This window comes from Pogona vitticeps, chromosome 6 (genome assembly GCF_051106095.1).
Source record: "Pogona vitticeps strain Pit_001003342236 chromosome 6, PviZW2.1, whole genome shotgun sequence".
In the NCBI taxonomy this organism is placed as follows: Eukaryota; Metazoa; Chordata; class Lepidosauria; order Squamata; family Agamidae; genus Pogona; species Pogona vitticeps.
The window spans coordinates 104,059,353-104,084,420 of NC_135788.1; the positions used below are offsets into that span (position 1 = coordinate 104,059,353).

A 25,068-nucleotide genomic window follows, 5' to 3' on the forward strand; every position below is an offset into this window, starting at 1 on the left:
TAAGGGAGCTTCATCCTCTGAATCTGCAGAATGAAAGATATGAATGTAGGTCTCTAAGGAACTACTTAGTGGTTATCTGGAAGCTGAGTCATGGCAACTGGACTTCTTTCTCGTTAGGTTGAGATGTTTCGCTACTCTTCTAAGTAGCTTTTTCAGTATGAGGAGAATTGGTAGAAGATCCCTGATATATCCTCCATGTTGATTTCACTCTCCCCTAGTCTCAGTAGGCTCATTAGAAGGACGAAGGACTGGGTGTGAGGGTTGATTCACATCCTCTTTTGCACTTACTTCAGGTGATCACACAAAGGCCCAGGATTATTTCCAAGTCAGTATCCACACTGACCCTCAATCCCATGTGAATTCATCTATATCCACAGTTTATGGCAGTTTAGGTACGTTGCTGGCCTTGTTTCTTTTGTTGCAGATGCAGAGGTTTCCAAGAAGAGACTTCACATGCTGATAGTTGGGCATAGCTTTATCTTCTGGGCATTGCACCACGCTGAGAAATCATTGTGTGGAACCGACATAGGCCTTGGGGCCTCTGCCCAAAGAGTGGTGTTCCTCTCTGCAGTTCCACATGGTCGTTGTTGTTGTCCCCCCAATGCGTTAGTTCTTCACCTCGGTGGCAATGAAAGTAATTGGTTTTAGATATTATATGCTATTTGCCTCTGTTGAAAACCGAGCACCCTTCGATTATCATTTTGTAGTCCACAATAATACCTAAAGTGCAGGGGGCAGCAGATTGCCCACTGCACTGCCTCAATATAGGATGCAGACTGGTTAACCGTGAAGTTTGCTGGGCTGTCAAAGGGGGCATTGGTAGTTATTGGACACCACGACATTAAATAAGCTGGAGCTTTACAGACACGATGGGGTGCATCTCTCAGCCCAGGGTTTGGACTTATTCCTTCAAAATATTCAGAGGGGCCTGCATTCAGTTGTTAATAGTTGGGGCAGGCAAGAGACTTAGTCATGTTAGTCCCTTTGCCGTGGCTGGTAGTGTGGAAGGAAGTTGGATTAGTGAGTCCTAGTAAGAGCACAGGAAGGTTATAGCTCACCCAACCTCCCAGCGCAGAGGATTGTGAGATTACACCATGGGGGCAGGAGGATGCGCTCGTGCCTCACACGGACCAAGGGCCACCAAACATGCGGGCGCTCAAGGCCCGGGTGAGGTCAGTGCCAATCCGGCCGGGGTTGCACAGTCTTGGTGACCACGCAGGCTCAGGGCATAGGACTTGCCCACATTGACAAACGGTCCCAGGAAACCCACTTATTCCTTTCTTCACTACAGCAGCCCCCTCTTCTTTATTATAGTTCAATAAAGCATTGCCCTGGCTTAACCCAATTATCACTCTTTGAATGCCTCACATGGCTTGAAAATCCTATTAAATTCGTCATAAATCCAAAGCAACCTGATGGCACCTAATAAGCAAACATTATGGAAGAGTGGGATTCCCCAAAGAGTGACTCCCGGAGCTACCTCAGAAGATAAAGATGACTCCAACTCCTTCTCTTCTCAGCAGTGCATTTAATATCCAAGAAAGACCACAATCAAGCATGTTGATGCTCTCATCTTCCATGAAAAACACAGGTGAGCAGAATTATCATAGTTTGTTCTTGGTAAGGACAGGTACTCCAGGATGTATTTCTACTCCAGGTACGCATTTCTGAGAGGAGAGTGAAATGTCAGATATATGATTGGGTGTATGATGATAATTATTATTCTTGAATGTCAGAGAGAACATTTTTAAAAAAATCATTGGATAGAAGAAGGTAATTTAAAACCTAATTTATTGAAATCTTTCCTTGAAAAGTATAAGAATAACACATTTTCAATAATAGCTTAAAAGCTTACAAATCCATTGATGTCTAACTGCTCTAAGTCTATATTTGGATCTGAGACTCAACCCTGCAAACCTATTTTAGGAAGCAGCTCCTTAGTATCAGGTTAATTGGTTCCTTTAAAACTATATCAAACCAAACAAAAAAACCCACAAGAACGTCTTGACTCAAAGCATTACAGTTTCTAAAAAGGGAGAGATTCCTGACTGACCATAGTATGTCAGATCTTACAAACTAGTGTCAAAACTCTGTAGACGTGTCCCAAATATCCCTGGTATATATGAAGAAAAATGGCATAAATACATATGGGTGTTTTACTTTTAAATTCTGTGAGGGATGCATAAATTGGATTCAAGTGATATTAAAGCTAGGCAATGTGGAATTAAGGGAAATTAAAATTCATTGAATTGTTTAATTTTCCATTCTTTCACATCTGCTTGTGTGATCTGGCGATGAGAAAGAGAACAATCATGTTTGTTGAATACATATTTGTAAATGTTTCTGCAACGTGTGTTAAATTTCCTAATAGGGAAGAACGAGATATCAAAGACAATTGTAGTAATCTGTAAATACATTTTCTGACTCAACTACTATTTGTGTAGAATGAAATAGGATTGCTTCAAGATGTTATTGCTAAAATAGAAGTGAGCTTCTTAAAGAAGTAGGCTGAATAACAAGTTTTCTGTCTACCACTACCTGTTACATATCATTAACTGACAGCATAACATGAAAATGGCCTGGAAAAAGTAATAGAATCAACACATGAGTTAGATTGAGAATTCTAATTACTTTTTGTTTTATGTGGTTTTGGTTTTAAAAGCTAAGCCAGAGTTAAACGACTTATCCATAAATTAGACTACCCAGTATATATTTAAAGGACTGTCATACATATTGGTCTGTAGAGATGTTCCTTATAATGGATGGTAGACTAATCAGGAGCACAAAAGCCCCTCTTTAGAAGTTTTTCCCACACTTGCTGACTGACCCCTACACATCATCCCACCCAACTGCTGTGACCCCTTGATCTCAGTATATTTAGCAAAACGTTTGCAAAGGGAGTTAACTGTACATACAGTTTTGCCATACAGTCGCCTTCACGTTATTGGGAAGTGTGTGCAATGAGTTGTGCTCACAAAATGGAGAAGCATTGATACATTTGACTTCTTTTTTAATGAATGTGAGAAGCCTGGGAATGTAGGTCCCTAAAGGGACAATGTCTGTGGTTACTTTCACCAGTCAGAACCCACCAGCAACTTTCACTCCAAGATCTGTAAGTCTACAGAAAGTTGAGCTGGTGATTCAGCTTCTTTACTTACCTAGATGGTCAGAACTCTGAATACAGAGTTAAGGTGATGAACTGCCCCAAAGGGGTGCATAGCTCATTGTATTGTCTCATTTCTTCTGACAATGGATTTCACAGAAATGTGTTGCTCCAGGAGGCCAGAATTGTAAGTTTAAATAGAGAGGTCTATTTTAAAATATCAGAAGCAAATATTTGGAATACTCAAGGCTTCCAGTTCTGGAGGAGACACCTCTTTTTCATAAAACGTGTTGATGAGAAATATGGTATCTGCCATCTCTCGACTGAATCACAAGAACCTCAGGCTATCATCAATATGATCAAGAAAAAATACTCCCTTTTTGAAACAAAATCAGCCAGAAAAAACACTCCTGAGTTTTACTTTATATGCACAAAAACTTTAAGATATGAGACCTAAAGTGCATAGCAACAAAGACACAATTATGCCACACAAATCCATACAGATACACACCTTCTTATTATAATTTAGGATATGCATTAAACTGTATATTTCAAAGTACAGAAAGAAAATGCACAAAAAAAACAATACTTTTTTGAAACATGTAAAAACTGGGAAATCTGTCTTGTTTTGTAGTTTTTGACAGACTGGGGGGAGGAAGGACAATTTCACCTAGAAAACTGAGACATGAACAAACTATGGAAAAATCAATATATATTAAGGTTGTCACCTGTACTCTCAACTTATATGCTTCTCTCCACAGAACACTTCAATGAAACAATATGGCCAACCAGTCCATTGTGACCGTATTTCTACTGATGGAATTTTCCGATGACACCAATCTACAAATTGTGCATTTTGTCATGTTTTTCTCCATTTACCTGATTGCCCTTATAGGAAATTTCCTCATTATTGCAACAGTGGCTCTGAATTACAGCCTTCACACCCCCATGTATGGTTTTTTAGTGAATTTGTCAGTAATAGATGTTTGCTACATCTCTACTATTGTCCCAAAAAACTTGTCTGCTTCCTTAACAGGCAACAACCTGATTTCTTTTTTTGGATGTGTTGCTCAGATTTTCTCAGTTGTGGTTTTTGGTAGTGCTGAGCTTTCCCTCCTCACTGTTATGGCTTATGACCGCTATGTAGCCATCTGTCACCCTCTGCAGTATAAAGTGATAATGAACAGGGGAAAATGTATCAAAATGGCAGCTGCTTCATGGTCAAGCTGTGTGATCCACGCAGTCCTACAAACAACAGTCACCTTCAGTTTAAGCTTCTGTGGGCCCAATATCCTTGAACAATTTTTCTGTGATATCCCTTCATTATTAAAGGTTTCTTGCACTAATACACAAGTTAATGAAGTTTTGCTTTCTGTTATTGGTAGCATTGTGGATTCGTTTTGCCTTCTATTCATTTTTGTTTCCTATGGCTACATCTTTTCCACAGTACTTAGGATCCCAGCAGATCAAGGCAGGTATAAAGTCTTCTCCACCTGCATCCCTCACATGGTCGTCTTCTCCCTATTTGTCATCACAGCTATGTTTTCATACATGAAGCCTAGTGGACTGTCTTCTCCTATGGTTAATTTGCTGTCTGGTGTTCTGTACACCGTTTTGCCACCAATGCTGAATCCCATCATTTATTGTCTGCGAAATAAGGAGATTCAAGAAGCTATGTGGAAAATCCCCCAAAAGTATAAATTTCTTACCATGTTTTCCTAAATTATTATTGATGCACTTTTTGCTTTGGTTTAACAACGTGGCATCCTGCCTTTTTCTTCTTACTATTTTGCCTAGGTCATCTAAATTTTTGGTTGAGTCCATGATTGAGGAAGAGGCAATTTCATCTTTACTTCTTCCCTTTTCCCACTTACATGTTTGCATAACTGCAAATCTTTCTCCTAAAATTCCACAAATGTTAAAACAGGCTGCGAATGTAATCTCTACAAACCAAATTTTTGGAACTCTTTGGAAAACCTTTAATGGAAAGTCATTCTTCTAATAAGGTTTTCAGGTATCCTGATTTTGCATCTTCATTCCTTAGGGTTTTTTCCCTTTTATTTTTATTGGGATTCATGGATGTTTTGTGAAATAGATATAATAGACACAACAGTAGTTTTTAACGAAAAGAGGTTTCCAGAAATAACCTTTTGCAATACTGATGTATCATATATGTCAATGTTAATTTTCTCCTGTAATGAAATTCCTAAAATATTTGGATTTCTTGTTTATATACACCCATATTGAATATACATTTTTCAAATGTTACATGTTAATAAATATAAAAGTGGTTTGCACAAATATCACCATCTTCAGAATCCCCCTTTTTCTAAGAGAGCTTCATCCTCTGAATCTGCAGAATGAAAGATATGAATGTAGGTCTCTAAGGAACTTCTTAGTGGTTATCTGGAAGCTGAGTCATGGCAACTGGACTTCTTTCTCGTTAGGTTGAGATGTTTCGCTACTCTTCTAAGTAGCTTTTTCAGTATGAGGAGAGTTGGTAGAAGATCCCTGATATATCCTCCATGTTGATTTCACTCTCCCCTAGTCTCAGTAGGCTCATTAGAAGGACGAAGGACTGGGTGTGAGGGTTGATTCACATCCTCTTTTGCACTTACTTCAGGTGATCACACAAAGGCCCAGGATTATTTCCAAGTCAGTATCCACACTGACCCTCAATCCCATGTGAATTCAACTATGCCCACAGTTTATGGCTGTCTCCCTTGGGCACCACCTGCCAGTTGATCCTGACTCTTACTTTCTTATTTTTTTTTCTATGCAGAATTAGCACTGATACATCAATGCAGTGATAAGGTGATCTAGCACAAAAAATCACTAGTTGGTTTTTTAAATTAAGATTAAATTTTGGACAACTTGAGGGAAAGCCTGAGAAGTTAGATGTTCCCACTGTCCCAAAATATATCTAAGCATAATATGTCATCATAACACCACTGAGAGTCATACACCCTTGGGACTAAGCAGGACAACAATGTCACATTACTTTTCAGGAAAGCCCTCCTGGACCTAAAATAGGACCAGAATATCAATTCATATTTCCCAGAGGCCCCCATGGGTGCAACTGGGCATTTGTACAATAAAAAAGGGGATTGGGGGAGATGGAGAGAGACAGGGTTCTTGGGCAAATGGCAAATTGTGCAGTGGCATGACCCCTTTAAAGTGTTTTGTTTCAGTTTAATGGGTGAACTTACAACATCTTTAAATGCTGGCATTATAAATCCCATTTATAGTGCAGCGCTGTAGAGTCTGCATAGATGACCATTCAGGATGTATTGATTCGGTTTCCCCTTTGTCACCTGAAACTGTAACATATGGGATAATTGATTTCCTTTGCATTGATTCCATATGCCAACTGATGTGAAAAGGAGCTGAATTAGCACCAAAGCACCAAAGGCATTGGGAAAGTGGAACTAAAAATAGCGAAAGCAACTATGCACCATCCTCATTGCTCAAAAACCATGTATGTTAGTGATGTAGGAGCAACTGATACTGTTTCCAGGGCTTCTGAGTTTGAATTCACATGAAATGCTCAGAACACATGTTATGCTTGAAGCCTTTCAGCTACCGTAATTTAATAAACAACCCTTATTTTAATTTCTTAACATATAAAAATCTCCAGGTGCATTGTCTGCCGCTTTCTGTAAGGTAGAATAAAAACACTCTTGGACATGTAGGGAGTGATTCTGGAATTCCCCCCAAAATGTCAGCTTCCTTGATCATATTGCAAGATCTACAGAGATTTGCATTTAATCCAAGAAGTGCAAAGAAAGTCAATTCATTTTAAAATTCGGACAAATGAAATTCTTCCCCATACCTATCACCTCAAAACTTTGACATTCATCAGATGCTTAGAGATAATGCAGAAAATGAGATATGGGGCATTGAAATGTGACAATAGTAATACAATGGTTTTATTTTTTAAATTATTATTATTCCAGTTCCTTTCATCTCCAGTCCTTAAAACAAGGACAAATAAATTCCTGATCTGTTTTGTGTATCAGTGGTTATCCTAATCTTTTTGAAAAACTAATGACAATCACGCAATGTGCATATTTGTGACAACATCATTGTTAGGCCCACATAAAATAATAAACAACACAAGCATTCACAGGACAAATTGATCAGGAGATTTTGCAATGGGGTCACATATACCCTAGAGAGGTATTCATTAAACTTTCTAAAGTAGGAACATTAGCAGGGAAATATGCTATCTATGCTCACTTTTAATTCTTGCTCTCCACCATGGGATTGCAACTTCCACACATAGAGCATCTCTACGTGACCACCTACTTTCTACTTGTGATCTGGCCATCAAAAGGGGAACAATAATATTTGTTGAATACATGTTTCTACATGTGTCTGCTATATGCATTAAACTTACTAATAAGTGAGAAACAGAGATCAAAGACAATTGTAGTAATCCAGACATTGACTTGCTGATCCAAATAATAAGTGAACTAACCCAGTATCTCTGACTTGAATACAACTGGGTTGCTTCAAAGCAGTGTTGCTGTGGAAGTACGTTTCTTACCATTTAATCACTTCATATATCTGTTTTGTATCTGGAAATAAGGATGTTGGGGGAGTTCAAGTCTGAGAAAGAGGAAACTTTAAAGTTTATAACTTAAAGTTAATATGTGGTACATATTAACAATTGTGTATTTTATTTTCTACAATGTGCTTTTACAGAGAAACCGAGCACAGAGTAATGATTAAAGGTCAAGACGGCATAGCGAGGAAGTGGAAGACCTAGTCCCAAACCCCTTTTCAGCTATGAAGCTCCCTAGGTCACATTGGGCCAGTTGTTACTTAATTGGGCAAAGTGGGTAAAGTGATAGAGTAGGACTCAGGAGAGCCGGATTCAATACCCCCTTGGATTATAGAAACTCGCTGCAACGGCAAATTGCTCCTTGAACATCTCACATACTTTGTAAATCCTGTTAGAGTAATCATAAATGAGAAGCTATTTGATGACATCTAACAAATAAATATTATGGAAGGGAGGTGTTCCCCAAGGAGTGACTCCCCAGACCACCTCAGAAGATAAAGATGACTCAACTTCCTTCTCTGTAGTGCATTTCTTTTCCAGTAAAGAGCACACTCAGACACATTGATCCTCTCCGTTTCTGAAAGAAAGACAGGTGGGTAGAACCTTCATAATTTTTCCTCAGTAAAGACAGCTACTTTAAGATGTTTTGCATTTTACTCCTGAAAGCAAAGCAAAATGTTGCATACATAATTGGGTTAATGGTGGTAATTTCAATTCTTTTTTAAATTTTCTTTTTATCATTATTATTATTATTATTATTTATAAAGTCCATCCGTGCTTATTTAACATCGTGTCACCTGGGTTCAACTTGTAATCATTTGCTAATACAAGTACAATACAGATTAAGCTCTTAATCTATACTATGTGCTTCTAACCATTGATAAAAGTGGTTCCATGTTTGATAATATTCTGAATCTTCCTTTCCTTTGATTTTCAATGTCAGTCTGTCCATTTCTGCTCAGTTCAATATCTTTTTAATTATTTCTTGAGCTGTAGGTGTTTCTTCATTCTTCCAATATTGTGTGAATATAATCCTTGTGGCTGTTAAAATATGCAGTGTTAAGTATACATTTTGTTTATTAAAGCTCTTGGGTATTATGCTTAATAAAAAGAGTTGTGGCTTAAAATCTACATTTTTTTACTATTATAACAAGCCATACAAGTATTTTTGTCCATTATTATTTTTTTTGCTTTATCACAGGTCCACCAGAGGTGATAATAAATTCCATTTTTTATGACATTTCCAGCATTTACTAGACCGATTAGGGTACATTTTAGCTAATCTATTGGGTGGTAAATTCCATCTATAAAACATTTTGTATAAATTCTCTTTATAAGATGTTGCCATTGTCATTTTATAGTTTCTAGACCACAGTTTGTGCCATTTTTCAAAGTCAATGTTATATCCAAAAAAATTGCCCATTGAACCATTGTTTCTTTGACTTGTTCGTCCTCTATTTTCCAATTTAAAAGAAATGTATATATTTTCCTAATTAATTTATCATCTGATGTTAACATCAGTGTTGTCTGTTCTTTATAAAAATCATACATTTTAAAATCCATTTCATATCTAGATTGTATTTATTATCGGCCACCACGATGTGTCTAATCCCTGTCTATAAGGACTTGTTTCAGTTTTAATCTCCTATGTATATCTAACATATTTGTATAGGTTAAACCTTTTTTCAAAATTCAGAAGATTTAGATGAACAAATGCGTCTATAGTTGAAACCCGCCCTGGTATTTTTGTGTATCCCATATTAAATAAAAGGAGTTTCTAATGTAGTGGTTTTGGAAATGCCTGTGGGGTTTAGCTTTCTGATACCATAAAAAGGCATGTCAACCCAACTGTAAATCATGTCCCTCTAAATACAAAAGTCTTTTGCTTTTCAGACTAATCCATTATTTCAACCACATTAGGGTAGATGATTGGTAATATAAAGTCCAGTCTGGTAAACCGAAGTCTCCTTTTTCCTTAGATTCTTGCAACATTTTCAATTTGATTCTGGCTTTCTTCCCTTGCCAAATAAATTTTATATCACCTTGTTTAGATCATCAAAGTATTTCTTCTCTGTTTTCACTGTCACTGTTTGAAATAGAAAGAGTCCTTTTAGCCCGATATTCATGGTTTGCTTGCTCCCCCCCTTCTGCCAGAACAGATTAATTGTGTTTCTGATGAGTCTTGCAGTACTGGGTTTTTTTGTTTTTTGTTTCCTTTTTTGCATTTCCGATGGGTCTTGCAGATTTTGCTTGCTTTCTGCTTTGCTTCTTTTGCATTTCTGATGGGTCTTGCACACTTTGCTTGCTTTCTGCTTTGCTTTTCTAGCAGTTCTGATGGGTCTTGCATGACTTGCTTGCTTTTCTCCCCCCCCCCCCCTCCTTTGGCTGGAACAGATTAATCATGTTTCTGATAATTCTTGCAGTGTTGGGTTTTTTGTTTTTTTGTTTCCTTTGGCCGGAACAGATTAATGTCTTTTCAGTGCATTCCTATGTGAAATGGTGATTTGACCTACGACCATTTCAAGTTATGACCGGAGTTCTAGAGGCAATTAAATTCATAAATCAAGGCGCCATTGTAGTTTTCTTTTTCACTATTTGTAGGTCTGACCTCTCTGAAAGTTGATTTTTTGTTAGGCTGTTAAATGTTTCACTATAACTTTAGTTTTTATTTGTTTATTTTCAATCCTGCTACTTCTCTGAATTCATCAGTTTTCTGCAGTAGCCTCAATGTTGTTTCCAGCGGATCTTCCAAAATGAACACCAAATTTGTGATTCTCATCCTTTATTTTAGTTTGTTTGATTTCTGGATCTTTCCTCATATTCCTATTTAATACTTCCAAAGTTAATATGAATAATAATAAAGAGAGTGGACATCCCTGTTTACTGCCTTTTTCATATTAATATCCATCTATTCACTATTTACAATTACATTTTGTATTTGTTTATTATAGATTGTCTCAATTGCATTTATGAAGTTTTTCCCAAAATCCATAGCTTTAATTTGCTGTATCATAAATTGCCAATTTATTTTATCAGATGCTTTTTGGGCATCCAGAAAGACTAATGCCAGTTGTTTCTTTGCATGCACCTCTTAATATTCTAATATGTCTAAAAATGTCCTTAGGTTGTACCTTTGGCAAAAATCCATTTGGGTCTCAATGAATGAACTCCATTTAAAAAAATTCAGTCTTTCCATTATAATTATTGTTTCAATTGATATAATTAATTTCAATTCTTGAATGAGAATTTTTTTTAAAAAAATAAACTAGATAGTAGAAGGGAATACAGAGCATAATATGTTTAGGCGCTTTTTTTGAAAAATATAAGAACTATCAATTTTCATAACTTTATTTATTTATTTATTTATTTATTTATTTATTTATTTATTTATTTATTTATTTATTTATTTATTTATTTATTTATTTATTTATTTATTTATTTATTTATTTATACCCCACCTATCTGGCAATTACGACCACTCTAGGCGGCTTAAGACTCATTGATGTTTAACTGCTCTAAAACTACTTGGATCTAAGAATTTGAAAATTCTTCTGTAGATCAAGGGGAAGGTACTCTAGCTGTCAAAATGACTCAAATATCAGCCAGAACCATGACTGCCAGTGGTCAGAAATTGCGGGCATTTTCATTCAGAAATGTCTGGCACATCACAAGTTCCCACCCTGGCTGTAGATCGTTGACTTGATAGACGTTTCAGAACTCTTAATTTTTCTTGAACAATGGGACCTTATTTAGGGAAGCAGCTCCTTGGTATATTGTAAAGTGGGTTCTTGAAAACCAAACTAAACCAAAAATTTCTACTTAAATCCAACTTGACAGTTGATACATTCCCTGATGAACACACCACATTCCACTATACCTAGGTAGTTTGTTGTCCAAAACCAAATACTGCAAGGAGATCTGCCCATTTATTTATTTATTTATTTATTTATTTATTTATTTATTTATTTTATTTCTATCCCGCCTATCTGATCATATTAGAGTATGTGTTTCAAGAGGAGTGGGTGGAGTTGGTCAGTGGACATCTGTGGGGTCCTTCTGGAAATAAACACCAAGGAAAGACAGCTTCCACATGTATTGCAATTCAGCCTTTCTAAAGTTGAATTGAGAGTGGATATTTCTACTACAGTGGGGTCTTGACTTAAGAACAGCTCGAGTTAAGAACATTTTGACTTAAGAACCGCTCTCATAGGAAAATATTGACTTGACTTAAGTACTTAGATTTGAGTTAAGAACTGAAAAAAACCCATGTGGGAGGCAGGGAAAGTGCAAAATGTGAACTTTCAGTTAACTGTTGGCCAGTGAAAAGGGTGCCTGTCTGCTTCCTCACTCCTCCCAGCGTTTAGAGAGTGGATTGGGAGACAGTCTTCAGACCGCCTGGTACTGTACTGCCTGGTACTGTATTTTCCCTGCCTTCCCTGAACCTTTCTTGACCTAAGGAAAAAGAAACAAAATATCCCCCCTCTAGTGGTCAAAGGCGGAATAGCAGCTTCTCATTAGTTTCTATGGACGGAAAAGAGCAGATACGGATCAAATGGTTTTCAATGCATTCCTATGGGAAATGCAGATTTGACCTGAGAACGTTTTGACTTGAGAACCGCCTTCCAATACGGATTAAGTTCTCAAGTCAAGACCCCACTGTACTCTGTTCTAAACAGTAACCTTGTTTGATGAGATGTAATAATGGTGCACATGTATTTAAATCCTTCAGTAACTTAGTATTCTTTAATTTCTTCATGCAGGATTCAAGGAAAGGAAATGACTAACAAATCTATAGTGACGGAGTTTCTTCTGATGGGATTTTCTGATGATCGTGACGGTCAAATTCAGCATTCTGTGATATTTCTTGTCGTCTACTTAATAGCTTTAGTGGGCAACTTGCTTATCATCACAGCTGTAGCCCTAGATTACCACCTTCACAGCCCCATGTATTTCTTTTTGGTCAACCTAGCATTTATAGATATTTGCTACATCACTACTACTGTTCCCAAATCCATAAGTGTTTCATTAAAAAACAGCAAACAGATCTCTTTTGCTGGGTGTGTTACACAAATCTATTTAGTTGTCGCTTGTGCTGGTGGTGAGCTTTCCTTACTCACTATCATGGCATATGACCGTTATGTAGCAATTTGCCTTCCGCTACAATATGGGTTAATCATGAAGAGGCATGCTTGCTTCCAAATGGTAGCGGCTTCCTGGATAAGCAACCTGTTCCATGCAGCACTGCAAACCGGTTTAACTTTCAGGTTGAACTTCTGTGAATCTAATGTGATTGGGCAGTATTTTTGTGATATGCCACAGTTGCAAAAGATTTCTTGCACCAATACAAAAGTCAATGAGATTATGATTTTTGTCATCGTGTCTAGTGTGGAGTCAGTTTGTTTTGCATTTATCTGTGCTTCCTACGTCTACATCTTCTTTGCAGTGCTGAGGATTCCATCAGTTCAAGCAAGATACAAAGCATTCTCTACCTGTACTCCCCACTTGACTGTCTTCTCTTTGTTTTTCATCACAGGAGTGTGTTCATACACAAGGCCTAGAGCACTCTCCACTCCCACTGTGGACTTAATTTCCGCCGTCTTATATACAGTGTTACCACCAGTTCTGAATCCCATCGTCTATAGTTTTAGGAACAAGGATATCCAAGAGGCGATATGGACAATACCAAAAAAAATTAAGGATCTCATGGCATGACTGTTAGTATCTTTATCTTTTGAGGATCATGTAGAAAAGCTCAAATTCTACAACACAATACAACTGTATAGTGTTTTCTATTGGGAATTAGTCCCCTTTGTCTTCACATCTCCTTCTTGACTCAGACTTATAATTTCCAGTAAATTCCAGCTCTGAAGGGGTACACCCATAAATGACTAATTATTTTGACATTCTATAAAGTATATCATTATAGTGTCCTCAACAAAGCAGATGGATATCAGTTGCAAAGCAGTACACCTCAGTCCAAGTCCTGTCTTTTCAATGGAATGAACATGGAATGTGCTCTGTCTTGGGAGAGTAGGTTGTTTCCTTCCCTCTTGTCCTTTCAATGAATGTTACAGACATGTCTGTAGGCACGGTTTTAATAAGTAAATTGAGGTAGATCTCTTCCCAGAGATTTTATTTCAACATAAGCCCTATTGAACAGATCAGGAATTATTCAGCAGTAAATATGCATATGGACTGTCAAACAGCACATGTTTCTGTTAATGAAGACCAAGTTCAGTGAAGGAGTAAAAGGTGTTGACATGGCCATGAAAAACAATGTGGTTTGAAGGTGCCAATACTACCGTTCTTTTTAGTGTTTAGTTTTAATTGAAGGCATATCTTGCCATTGCATCCAGACAGGCTGTGAAAAACATTCAATATCATTTTGTTGTCTTTTTCTGAATCCCATCTGCATTCTCATCCATTTCTAATATTTTTGTCTTTTTCCTTTCTGCCTGGGCTTTTGTATGCATTTCCCATCATTATTTGTTTTCTAAATGCACTCTTTTGCACAAGGTTTCCCTATTGGCTGCTGCATTTCTGTGCGAGTTTTCCATCGTCTTCATGTTTAACTTTTTTTCAAATATATTCATCAGTTCATCTATATTTTATTTCTACAAATTTATTTAGGTAGTTGATTACCTTCTAGACAACAATCTTGTGTACAACCAAAGAAGCAACAAGTCAAAATAAATACAGATGAAACCAATATGACATGTAATATATGATATACAGTACTGTACATCAAAAAGGAATTGGATGGCTGCAGGTGCTAAACTCAGACTCAATCAAAGTGTTCAGCTGATGGTATCATTTAAACTATATAATGATAAAAATAAAAACAATGCAAAATGAAATGAAAATAAAAATGGGTAGGCAGGTCCTCAACTTATATGCTTCTCTCCACAGAACACTTCAATGAAACAATATGGCCAACCAGTCCATTGTGACCATATTTCTACTGATGGAATTTTCCGATGACGCCAATCTACAAATTGTGCATTTTGTCATGTTTTTCTCCATTTACCTGATTGCCCTTAAAGGAAATTTCCTCATTATTGCAACGGTGGCTCTGAATTACAGCCTTCACACCCCCATGTATGGTTTTTTAGTGAATTTATCAGTAATAGATGTTTGCTACATCTCTACTATTGTCCCAAAAAACTTGTCTGCTTCCTTAACAGGCAACAACCTGATTTCTTTTTTTGGATGTGTTGCTCAGATTTTCTCAGTTGTGGTTTTTGGTAGTGCTGAGCTTTCCCTCCTCACTGTCATGGCCTATGACCGCTATGTAGCCATCTGTCACCCTCTGCAGTATAAAGTGATAATGAACAGGGGAAAATGTATCAAAATGGCAGCTGCTTCGTGGTCAATCTGTGTGATCCATGCAGTCCTAGAAACCACAGTCACCTTCAGTTTAAGCTTCTGTGGGCCCAATATTCTTGAACAATTTTTCTGTGAAATCCCTTCATTATTAAGGGTTTCTTGCACTAATACACAAGTTAATGAAGTTTTGATTTTTGTTATTGCCAGCACTGTGGATTTGTTTTGCCTTCTATTCATTTTTGTTTCCTATGGCTACATCTTCTCCACAGTACTTAAGATCCCAGCAGATCAAGGCAGGTATAAAGTCTTCTCCACCTGCATCCCTCACATGGCCGTCTTCTCCCTATTTGTCATCACAGCTATGTTTTCATACATGAAGCCTAGTGGACTTTTTTCTTCCATGGTCAATTTGCTATCTGGTGTTCTGTACACTATTTTGCCACCAGTCCTGAATCCTATCATTTATTGTCTGCGAAATAAGGAGATTCAAGAAGCTATGTGGAAAATCCAAAAAATGTATAAATTTCACACCGTCTGGGCAGTCTACATTTTGGTCTGAGTACCTGTGGGTGAAGAACAGGCAATTTCATCTCCAATGTCACCCTCTTCCCACTTTTCCTATTTAATGCTTGTATAACTGCAAATCTTCATTATATATTTCTTCATATGTAACGTACAGGCAGTGAGCACAATTTCTGCAAACTAAGATTTTTTTGAAACCTTTTTGTTGTAAACTCATTCATCCAACACACTGACGAAGAATGCTGATTTTTTCCCTTTCTCATATTTCAGATTTGTTTAGTATGAATCACAGTTATTCTGAATGAGATATGATAAATAAAACTGTAGTTTTGACATAAATGTGATAGTGGTGCCTTGCTTGACAACATTAATCTGTTCCAGCGAAATCGCTGTAGAATGAAATCATCGTCAAACGAAAGTAAAAAGCCCATTGAAACGCATTGAAAACCGCTCAATGCGTTCCAATGGGCGAAATACCTCAACGTCCAGCGAAGATCCTCCATAGGGTGGCCATTTTCTGGTGCCTGTAATGTGAGGAATCCGTCCTAAGCACAGAGGGGAGCCATTTTGAACAGCGGGTGGCCATTTTGAAACCAGGCGATCAGCTGTTCTCTGATAGTCATAAAGTGAAATATTGGTTCCCAAAGCAGGGAACCGATCATCATGAAACGAAAAAATGCCATTCAATCATCATTTTGCAATCACAATGGCAATCGCAAAAAACACATCGTGAAGCGATTTCATTGTTAAATGGGATAATCGTTAAGCAGGGCACCACTGTATTCAGAAACAAAGGAATCATATATGTCAATGCTAATTTGTCCCTGAATCCATTGGACAAAGTATGTAGATTTCTTGTTTAAATAAGCCTATACTGACTGTATTTTTTTTTAATGTAGAGCTGGTTGGATAGTTCAGTGAATTAAGCATTTGGCTATTGAGCAGGAGTTTGGGAGTTCAATGCCCCACTGTGCATCCCAGCAGAGTCAGCATTTGTGGCCTTAGGTGAGCTACAAAATCCCAGGGCGCCATCAGAACAGGGGAATGGTAAAACACTTCTGAGTGTTCTCTACATAGAAAACCATGAAAAGGGTCACCATAAGTCAGAATTGACTTGACAGCACACAACTATTAGTAGTATTAACATTTTAAGAATAGTACAAGAGAATTTCATAGATTAGATCAGAGAGATTTCATCTTCTGCAGAGCCCTTCTGTTTGTACGTGTCTTTTGTCATCTTGATTTCAGACATTTGTAACACACTAGTAGAATATAAGGACTAGAAACAATTGCAGCAGCTGTGTTTGGCTGAAAAGATCTCTCAGTCTCTTCTATGTTAGGCAAATCTATCCCAGTGGTTTTGTCTTTCATAAATACCAAATCATATTAAATATGAGAAAATGCTTGGGGAGAAGAAGGCCGATGAGCTCTGTGGTGTTTTTCTCTGCTCTCTGTTCGGCAAATGATTTGTGCAGTGTGACTAAGAATACATCCTCCATTTTGAAAGGTGGCTATTCAGACAACAGCAGAAAAGGTTATAGCATAATGCAATGAATAGTACATTAACATGTTTTATACTGTCTTTAGCTACCTGAGATTCATCTGTATCATAAGCTTAACTGTGGATTTCTTAACCAGAAAGTTATATGTCCTTTTCAAATTGGCCAGATGTATTGCCTTATTTAGGCTAACATTTTCCAAAGTTTGGGTGTCACCTCTTCCAGACTACCTGAGCACTAATGTGCTCAGGTAGTGGACAGATTTTTCATTCTAATGTCCTGTGTTGTTTTTTCTGGGTTACATTGAGAACAATTAATAAAACGAATGAAGAATTAAGTCTCCTATTATATATATTCTTTCTACAGTGCATATAAAACACAAACAGGAGTCTGATGGGCCTTCCATATAGATCAGCCTAATCTGATTTATTCATATATTCCAAGGAAATACAAGCGATAAAAGACCACTACAGGGGAATGAAAATTGCAGTTGCAGTTTCTTTTCCTGTAGTGCTAAGGTGCATAAAGGCCAAACACAGTTTCAATAACTCCATTAATTCATAACACATTATCTCTGTATCTCTAGATATTCAGTTAGAACAGCCCACACTATGAACAATTTTGAAGTCCAGGCTTCTGATTCCTGGGTAGATCTATCCTGCAATGTCCCATTAAGGCCTGATATACTGGCCGCCTTTCTCTGCTCTGCTTAGACTTGCCACATGGCCTGCCTATCCTGGAATTTAATAGGAAAATATCATCTTTTAAATTTGGCACCCTGGAGCAAAATCCTAGTTGCCTGGGTAAATCCTTGCTAGCTACACTCTCAGCTCATTTATCTCATGCTGGTGGGTGGAACATAACACTAGGACTAGAACAGATAACAACACTTTGTGGATGGTCCATCAATTAACTTGTTATAACCAGAATTACCTATATATTAAAAAGAATCAATTGTTCAGGCTCTTAATACTAGTGTGGTGGATTGAATTATAGCTTAAAAATCAATGCTGGTTTTTGTAAAAACATTCCATGGGAGAGTGTGATTATTTGCTACTAGCCACTAATTTGATTATCTCTTGTTACACCCATTTAGCTTTAATAATTAAATTATTTCTTGAAAAATGAGTAAGTGGGATATAGATCAAAATACATTTTTTAAACGGCAACTTCATTCCAGAAATGCCGATATGCACTGTTATGTGTTCTATTAAATCCGGGTGCAATGAGATATATCACGAGCTGGGTGAAGTTCAGAAAAGCTTTTAATACAAAAATCATGTGCAAATAATCACCTACATTTTTGCTCCCAACTAAAAGTGCCAAACAAAACTGGCTTTAGGATTGTTCACATCTAAAAAACATACATCCATGAAAATCCATATGTTTTCTTACTATCATGTTTTTTGGTCAATTTCCTTTGTGAAAGAAATCCATCGCTTTCCTCCTCCCTTCCCCTCCCCCATGTACGTATTTTTGTATGCATGTTTCAAACTTTGCACATTGTTTCAATGAACCGTCCTGACTAAAGCATGTTCAGATTGTGCACATATGGGATATGTACCCATTGCTTCAGAAGAACATTTCATTCAGTGTACTTTTCTGTGCACTTTACATTCTGAAGCACATACAGTATATGCATGTGCCCCATAGACACCCTTAGGGGAATATTAGAAAATAATATTTAACCTGTCATTAATTGCAACCAAAGCTGCCCATTCTAAATTCCTTTTGATTTTGATGCTCTTCAGTCTCTGGCTACATACTACAGAGGTGGAGAATATTAATTGAATTCCTTATTTTCAGTGATTTAGAATGTTTCGACACAATGAGATACCTTTGTGAGGAATTTCCAAACTCTAATAGTCTCCTCATCTCCAATGTGAGAATAAAACTGGAGCTCTTTTCCCCATGAAAGTACGCATGACATACTCAAAAATATCTGTGCGCAAAACTATAGTCATTTCTCTTTCAGAGGTGAAGAGGACAATGCAAGAAAAATATGTCACTTTCTGATAGATGAGAATATGTTTCCTCATTCTTGTTCTCACAGACAAGGACAAGACAACATTTGCCCACCTATCGTATATACAAACATTCTGCTAACAAAATATTATTAGTCATAAGTGGGTATTTTTCCTCATTTAATCCAATGTTTCTTAAATGCCCAAGAAACAAAGCAGCTGCCATTGAGTTTCTGGACCATGTGCATTTTTTATTTCACTTGAGCAAAGGTAATTCTTATGAATGCAAAAAGTTTCATTCAGACAAAGACAAAATGCCTTATATTCTCTCAAGCAATTGGGGGTGGGGGGGGAGAACATTCACATTCTTACTGACAAAAATGAGAAAGATTTACATCTCAGTTGGGTAGGGAAAAACATTTATGTAATAGAATATTGTTAATCATATCAATGATTCATCTTCTGAGTTTAATCAATACAGAAACAGGAAAGCAAGGATGAGCATGGTAGCTCTATCTGTTCTTCTTTACAACAGACTGAAAGAATAACTTGTGATATTTTCTGCGGAGTCTCCCATATGTTTTGAGGCTCCTACATAATTTGGAGTTCAGACAATAAACAGAATGTGGTGCTCATTCATAAATAGAAATGTCTTTCCATGTTAGAGTTATTTTTTATCAGTTGGTGAAAGTGACAGAGGAACAAGTTTATTCATGCTCTCTCATGCATTGATTTGCACAGCAGACAAATGCCTTGATCAATCAACGTTCATAGCTAAATAAATACAAATTCATGGTCACAGAAGAGAATGATAAAATGAACTCTTGGCAAGCTACTTCAAGCCTAAAAGTTTTGACAACGCATCCTTAATCTCCTTATTTCTCATGCTGTAGATTACTGGGTTCATCATGGGAGGAATCACAGAATAGATGACACCAAAAACCATATTTGTAGGTGAGGAGTCATGAGATTGTGGTCTAAGATAGACAAATGTTCCAGTGAAGAGAAGCATAGAGAAAACAATGAGGTGAGGAAGGCATGTAGAGAATGCCTTTTGCCTTCTTTGTGATGAGGGCATTTTCAGCACAGTGGTGACAATTTGCACATATGTCATGAGTATAAAGACAAAGCAACCAAAGGCAACAATAAAACTTACAACAAGGAACACATTTTCAAGTACAGATAATGTAGAACAGGAGATTTTTAACAGCTGTGGGAGCTCACAAAAAAACTGGTCAACAATATTGGAGCAAAATGTGGTGGCAAAGATGCTACCAGTGTGCAAAACCCCATAGAGAAGACCACTGACCCACGCAGCCCCTGCCATCTGAATGCAAGCCCCTGTGTTCATAATTAAGCCATATTGTAGAGGATTACAGATGGCAACATACCGGTCATATGCCATGATAGTGAGAAGGGCGTAATCTGATCCTCCAAAGAGCAAAAAGAGATAAACTTGAGCAACACACCCAAAATAAGAAATCAACCTGGTGTTCATCAGGGAATTAGCCATGGATTTAGGGATAGTGGTGGAAACAGATCCAAGATCAGTCATGGCTAGGTTCATCAAGAAGAAATACATGGGCGTGTGAAGACGATGCTCAACAGTTACTGCACAGATGATGAGGAGATTTCCTACAAGGGCAGCCAAGTAGAAAACCAGGAACACAACAAATTGTGCTATCCGTAATTCTCGGACACTGGAGAATTCCAAGAGTAGGAATTCTGTCTTAGATGTTTGGTTTGGCATGTCTTCTCTTCCACTGTTTTAAATAGCAAGATACTGTCTGGGAGGAAAAAGGAAGAGAGCAGAAAGCTATGACAAATTACTCCATAGTCTAAAAAGCTGAGCTTAGCTCAAATTCAATTTAGTGACATCTGTGAGGCAGAAAAGAATCAGCTACTCTGATATTCACAGTATACATTGCACATGTGCTGTGCAGGTCCTTTTCTAGTTTCAGACAAGGACCTGCACAGCAGGGTTACTACGTAGGTTCCTACACTGTGGGAAACTTCTGCTTAAAGACTGTAGCTGCATTCTGTTCCAGTGACGTGCATACACTCCTGGCAGGAAGCAGCAGCTGCCAGCAAGCAGGATAACCCCTTATTCCTGCCTTTTGCTTAGAGGTAGAGCATAAGATCAAAGGGTTATTTCAGCCAGTCCTAGTTAAGATTAGGTAACTAGTATCCTATCTGTCTCTCTCATAACATATTATGTAATCATGCTAAGTAAATAAAAGAGCTCTCAGGACATTGTCAGTTGGCATCCTTGGCTTGGGCATCCATTGTTGACTCCTTTGTTCTCTCTCCCAAAGCAAATAGCCTTCCTTTGTTCCGTGATTAGCCCCACTACACAACTGTTAAAGAAAAAGAAAAGTATCTGCTGTTTAAATTGCACTTTATAAATGATGTATAAAAGAAATATGAAAACACACATTCCTCTGTACACAAAGAAAAGGGAAAAAAAATGCTCCAGATTTTCACACTGCAGTTGTTGGCATCCTATATAGTGTTCCAGTTATCAGACAATTACTGAAACTTCAAAAGTAAAACAGATTATTCACTCTGCTCTTCTGGTCATCCATTGCCCGGTGTAATTTACACACCATTGCAAATGATTACAAAGGGAAGTGTGTAGTCTGGGAAAGTTCATTAGCCAATCTAAAAGGCCAATCTAACTAATATTCATTTCACTTTATCATTGTAATTTTATGACAGAGGTTCTCATACTCTTTACAGCACAAAGCTTCAATGAAATGCCTGCATATCAAAGACACAATCACCAAAATGTTAAACTCCCACTAATTTCCTTACCAACCAACCATGATCTCTGTGTTTCGATGTCTATATTATGATGCCATGTATAAATATTTGTCATGTTATATTTCTTTTATGGCTAACATGGGTAGTCTTATACATTTATTTATTATTTACTTATACAAAAATCAAATAGATATCTCAACAGCTAAATGATCAAACAGTTTACTTCTTATTTCTGAAATTCTTTCTACTTTGCTGTGCATTCTTCTACATCTACATGATACAATCTTATTGACAAACTCTTAACAGAAATGTTCACTCTTCTTTGTGAATCTGCCCACTGAAACCCATTTCTGCATCATTCACTGAATTTAAAAAAACAAAACTCCTACATGTATGCATGCCATTTTTCTTCACACATGTATGGTGTATCATGAATAAACATCTCTGCCTCTCCAAGTACAAAATAGTCAGCTCTGTTTCTCATTGTGGGGGGGGAAACAGAATAAAGGGAGGGGGGACATTGGTTTAACCAAAATTTTAAAAAGAGAATAAAGTCCCCCTCTAATTTCATTTCAATATAAAGAGTTTTCCCCTTAAGTAATCCCATATATCCAGAATATAAACCAACACTTGCAAAGGGGAACTCGCCAGGGGATTTGGGATACGGGCACAGTGTTCTGACATAGAAATTTTGAAGTTCACAGATACTATTGATGCTTTTATCAGAAATAAAAGAGAACAAGCTCTCTCTTTTTGGACACTGTAATGCTTTCAATTTGATTTTCCTATGGAATCATTGGTTTGGTTTGGTTTTCAAGAACCCACTTAAGAAGATACCAAGGAGCTGCTTCCCTAAATAAGGTCCCATTGTTGAAGAACAGTGTAGAGTTCTGAACCATCAATCATCAACAATCTGCAGCCAGGGTGGAAACATTTGATCTGCCAGACATTTCTGGATATAAATGCCCACCATTTCTGATCACTGGCAGTCAGCCATGGTTCTGGCTGACAGGAGTTTTGAGTCATTTTGACAGGTACAGTTTCTTTTCCTTGATCCACAGAAGAATTTTCAAATTCTTTTTGGATTCAAATAGTCTTAGAGCCATTATACATCAATGAATCTTAAGTTATGAAAACTAATTGTTCCTATATTTTAAAAAAGCCTAAACATATTATGTTTTGTATTACCTTTTTCTATCTAGTTTTTTGAAACAGTTCTCATTCAAGAATTGAAATTACCTCCATAAATCCAATTATGTATCCAACATTTTGCTCTGCTTTCAGAAGTAAAATGCAAAGCATCTTAAAGTAGCTGTCTTTACTGAGGAAAAACTATGAAGGTTCTACTCACCTGTCTTTCTTTCAGAAATAGGATCAACATGTCTGAGTGTGCTCTTTACTGGAAAATAAATGCACTCCAAAGAAGGAAGTTGAGTCATCTTTATCTTTTGTGGTGATCTGGGGAATCACTCCTTGGGGAACACCTCCCTTCCTTAATATTTACTTGTTGTTGTTTAGTCATTAAGCCATGTCTGACTCCTCATGACCCCATGGACCAGAGCATGCCAGGCCCTCCTGTCTTCCACTGCCTCCTGGAGTTGGATCAGATTCATGTTGGTGGCTTCGATGACACTGTCCAACCATCTCATCGAAATCATTACTGGCAGCTAAAAACTTTCCTTCCTTGGGCTTGCCAATACAACAGGATTTTGCCATATTTCAAACTTTTATCCTTCAATCTGATTGGCATGAATTAATTTACCAAAATATCAACATTGTTGTAGTAGGGTGAACAATGACATTTGCATTAGCAATGGTGCTGTTTTGTATTGGTTGGTTGGTTGACTGGTCTATGAAAACAAAGGCCAGTACAGTCTCTCCCCACTGACAAAGGCCAGTTTTGAACGTTATCTGCCAAGAGGAAAATGTTGAAATCATGTTTTAACACATTTACCAGTGCAGAAATGTGATGTGAGTTGTGAGAACAGTTTTGAAAGCTGACATATCCAAATATGTCTGTAAGCAATGCTTTCCCCACAATATTACTTCAGCATTAGAGCTGACCAGCCAAGCATTTCATGGCACATGCCCTGCAAGATATGGTTGCTTTATAGATGAATCTGTCCTGTTTATTCTGAACAATATCTTGTTGTGGAAAGTGAGCTATACTTCCTTGCAACTTTGTACAGGATGCCATTCTTAGACGTCTCTCTGGAATCTAATCCAAACACAGATTCACTGCAAACAGTGGGGTGGGGAGAATGGACTCTGTTTTTTCAACAATAATACCACTAATTCCCCATTATTAGAATCATTTGATATATAAATCACTTTAGAGATGTTTTGAGCAAATAACCATTCCTTTTCTGAAGGAAATTGTAGTTATTTTTGTTAAATAGGTATTTGAGATACTTATTTCTTTTTCATCCTCCCACCACATTTCCAGCATCTAGGGTAGCCTAACCAGAGCTTGGAACACAAGAATTATAATTACATTCTTTATGTCATAGGATGTTTTCCAATCTTGGCCACAACACCTACTGAGGCATATGTTCCCTCAAAGAAAGGTCATCCTTAGGGCCAACCAGAGGATTTCACTTCAGTTTCTCCCTGTCATCTCTTGTCCTTCACAACATGTCTCCCCCCGCAGACATTTAGACACTATTTACCTAAGTGTATTGTATAGGCTGTAATTTAAAAGTCAGTACATTGAGACTAGGATAAAATAAAATTTATTCTTCTGGATGAACTTCCATTCAATGGTTGGAGCATCATTTGATGTTTGAGAACTGATGTTGAAGTGCATCCACTTATATTAGCGACAGGGTGTCTAAATGTTTATTGATTGCTATGAGAACTAGAGAGAAAACGTTGCAATCACCTTGAAAGAAGGATTCATATACTCCATACAGGAGTTTTCTGTATGTTCTGTCTTTCTATAATCTTGCTGGTCTGTGACCATAATAAAGGATGATAATGATGTTGAAGCGATTCTTTTGCTGTGTAAAGTGTGATAGAACTCCCAGAATGTGACCTAGGGATATCGATATCACACCCCAATGCTTCCAGATGAAATGCAGCATTTTTAAGATGGAATACAATCAAAGATAATTCTTTTTGATCCACTTTATAATGGGTTAGCTATCTCATACTATTTTTGAGAAAATAAAGAAGTAACTTCTCCATGAAAGCTCACATTAAATATAGTGGCTAGTCTTTAAGGTGCCAAAACATTCTTATCTTTATTTTTTCTTTTTATTTTGAGAGAATAGTAGCTCTGGATTTTCTTGATATAGACTAGTGTTGTGCAGTTACATAAACAGT

At 37.3% G+C, this 25,068-nt stretch overlaps 4 protein-coding genes across 4 annotated transcripts; 3 read left to right on the plus strand and 1 right to left on the minus strand.

Moving 5' to 3' along the window:
- The first annotated feature begins 3,035 nt into the window (after positions 1–3,035).
- Positions 3,036–9,286, plus strand: LOC144583692 (olfactory receptor 14A16-like). The gene has a single exon (XM_078378075.1). It carries the CDS (start codon positions 3,884–3,886, stop codon positions 4,823–4,825), a length of 942 nt encoding a protein of 313 aa, XP_078234201.1. The 5' UTR covers positions 3,036–3,883; the 3' UTR covers positions 4,826–9,286.
- A 3,160-nt stretch (positions 9,287–12,446) lies between these two features.
- Positions 12,447–21,403, plus strand: LOC110071720 (olfactory receptor 14A16-like). The gene has a single exon (XM_020779363.3). It carries the CDS (start codon positions 12,447–12,449, stop codon positions 13,380–13,382), a length of 936 nt encoding a protein of 311 aa, XP_020635022.3. The 3' UTR covers positions 13,383–21,403.
- Positions 14,599–21,403, plus strand: LOC144583690 (olfactory receptor 14A16-like). The gene has a single exon (XM_078378071.1). The coding sequence runs from the start codon at positions 14,599–14,601 to the stop codon at positions 15,553–15,555; it is 957 nt and encodes a 318-aa protein (XP_078234197.1). The 3' UTR covers positions 15,556–21,403.
- On the minus strand, positions 14,867–23,281 carry LOC144583695 (olfactory receptor 14I1-like). Its single transcript, XM_078378088.1, has one exon. The coding sequence runs from the start codon at positions 20,729–20,731 to the stop codon at positions 19,814–19,816; it is 918 nt and encodes a 305-aa protein (XP_078234214.1). The 5' UTR covers positions 20,732–23,281; the 3' UTR covers positions 14,867–19,813.
- Between the last annotated feature and the right edge of the window lie 1,787 nt (positions 23,282–25,068).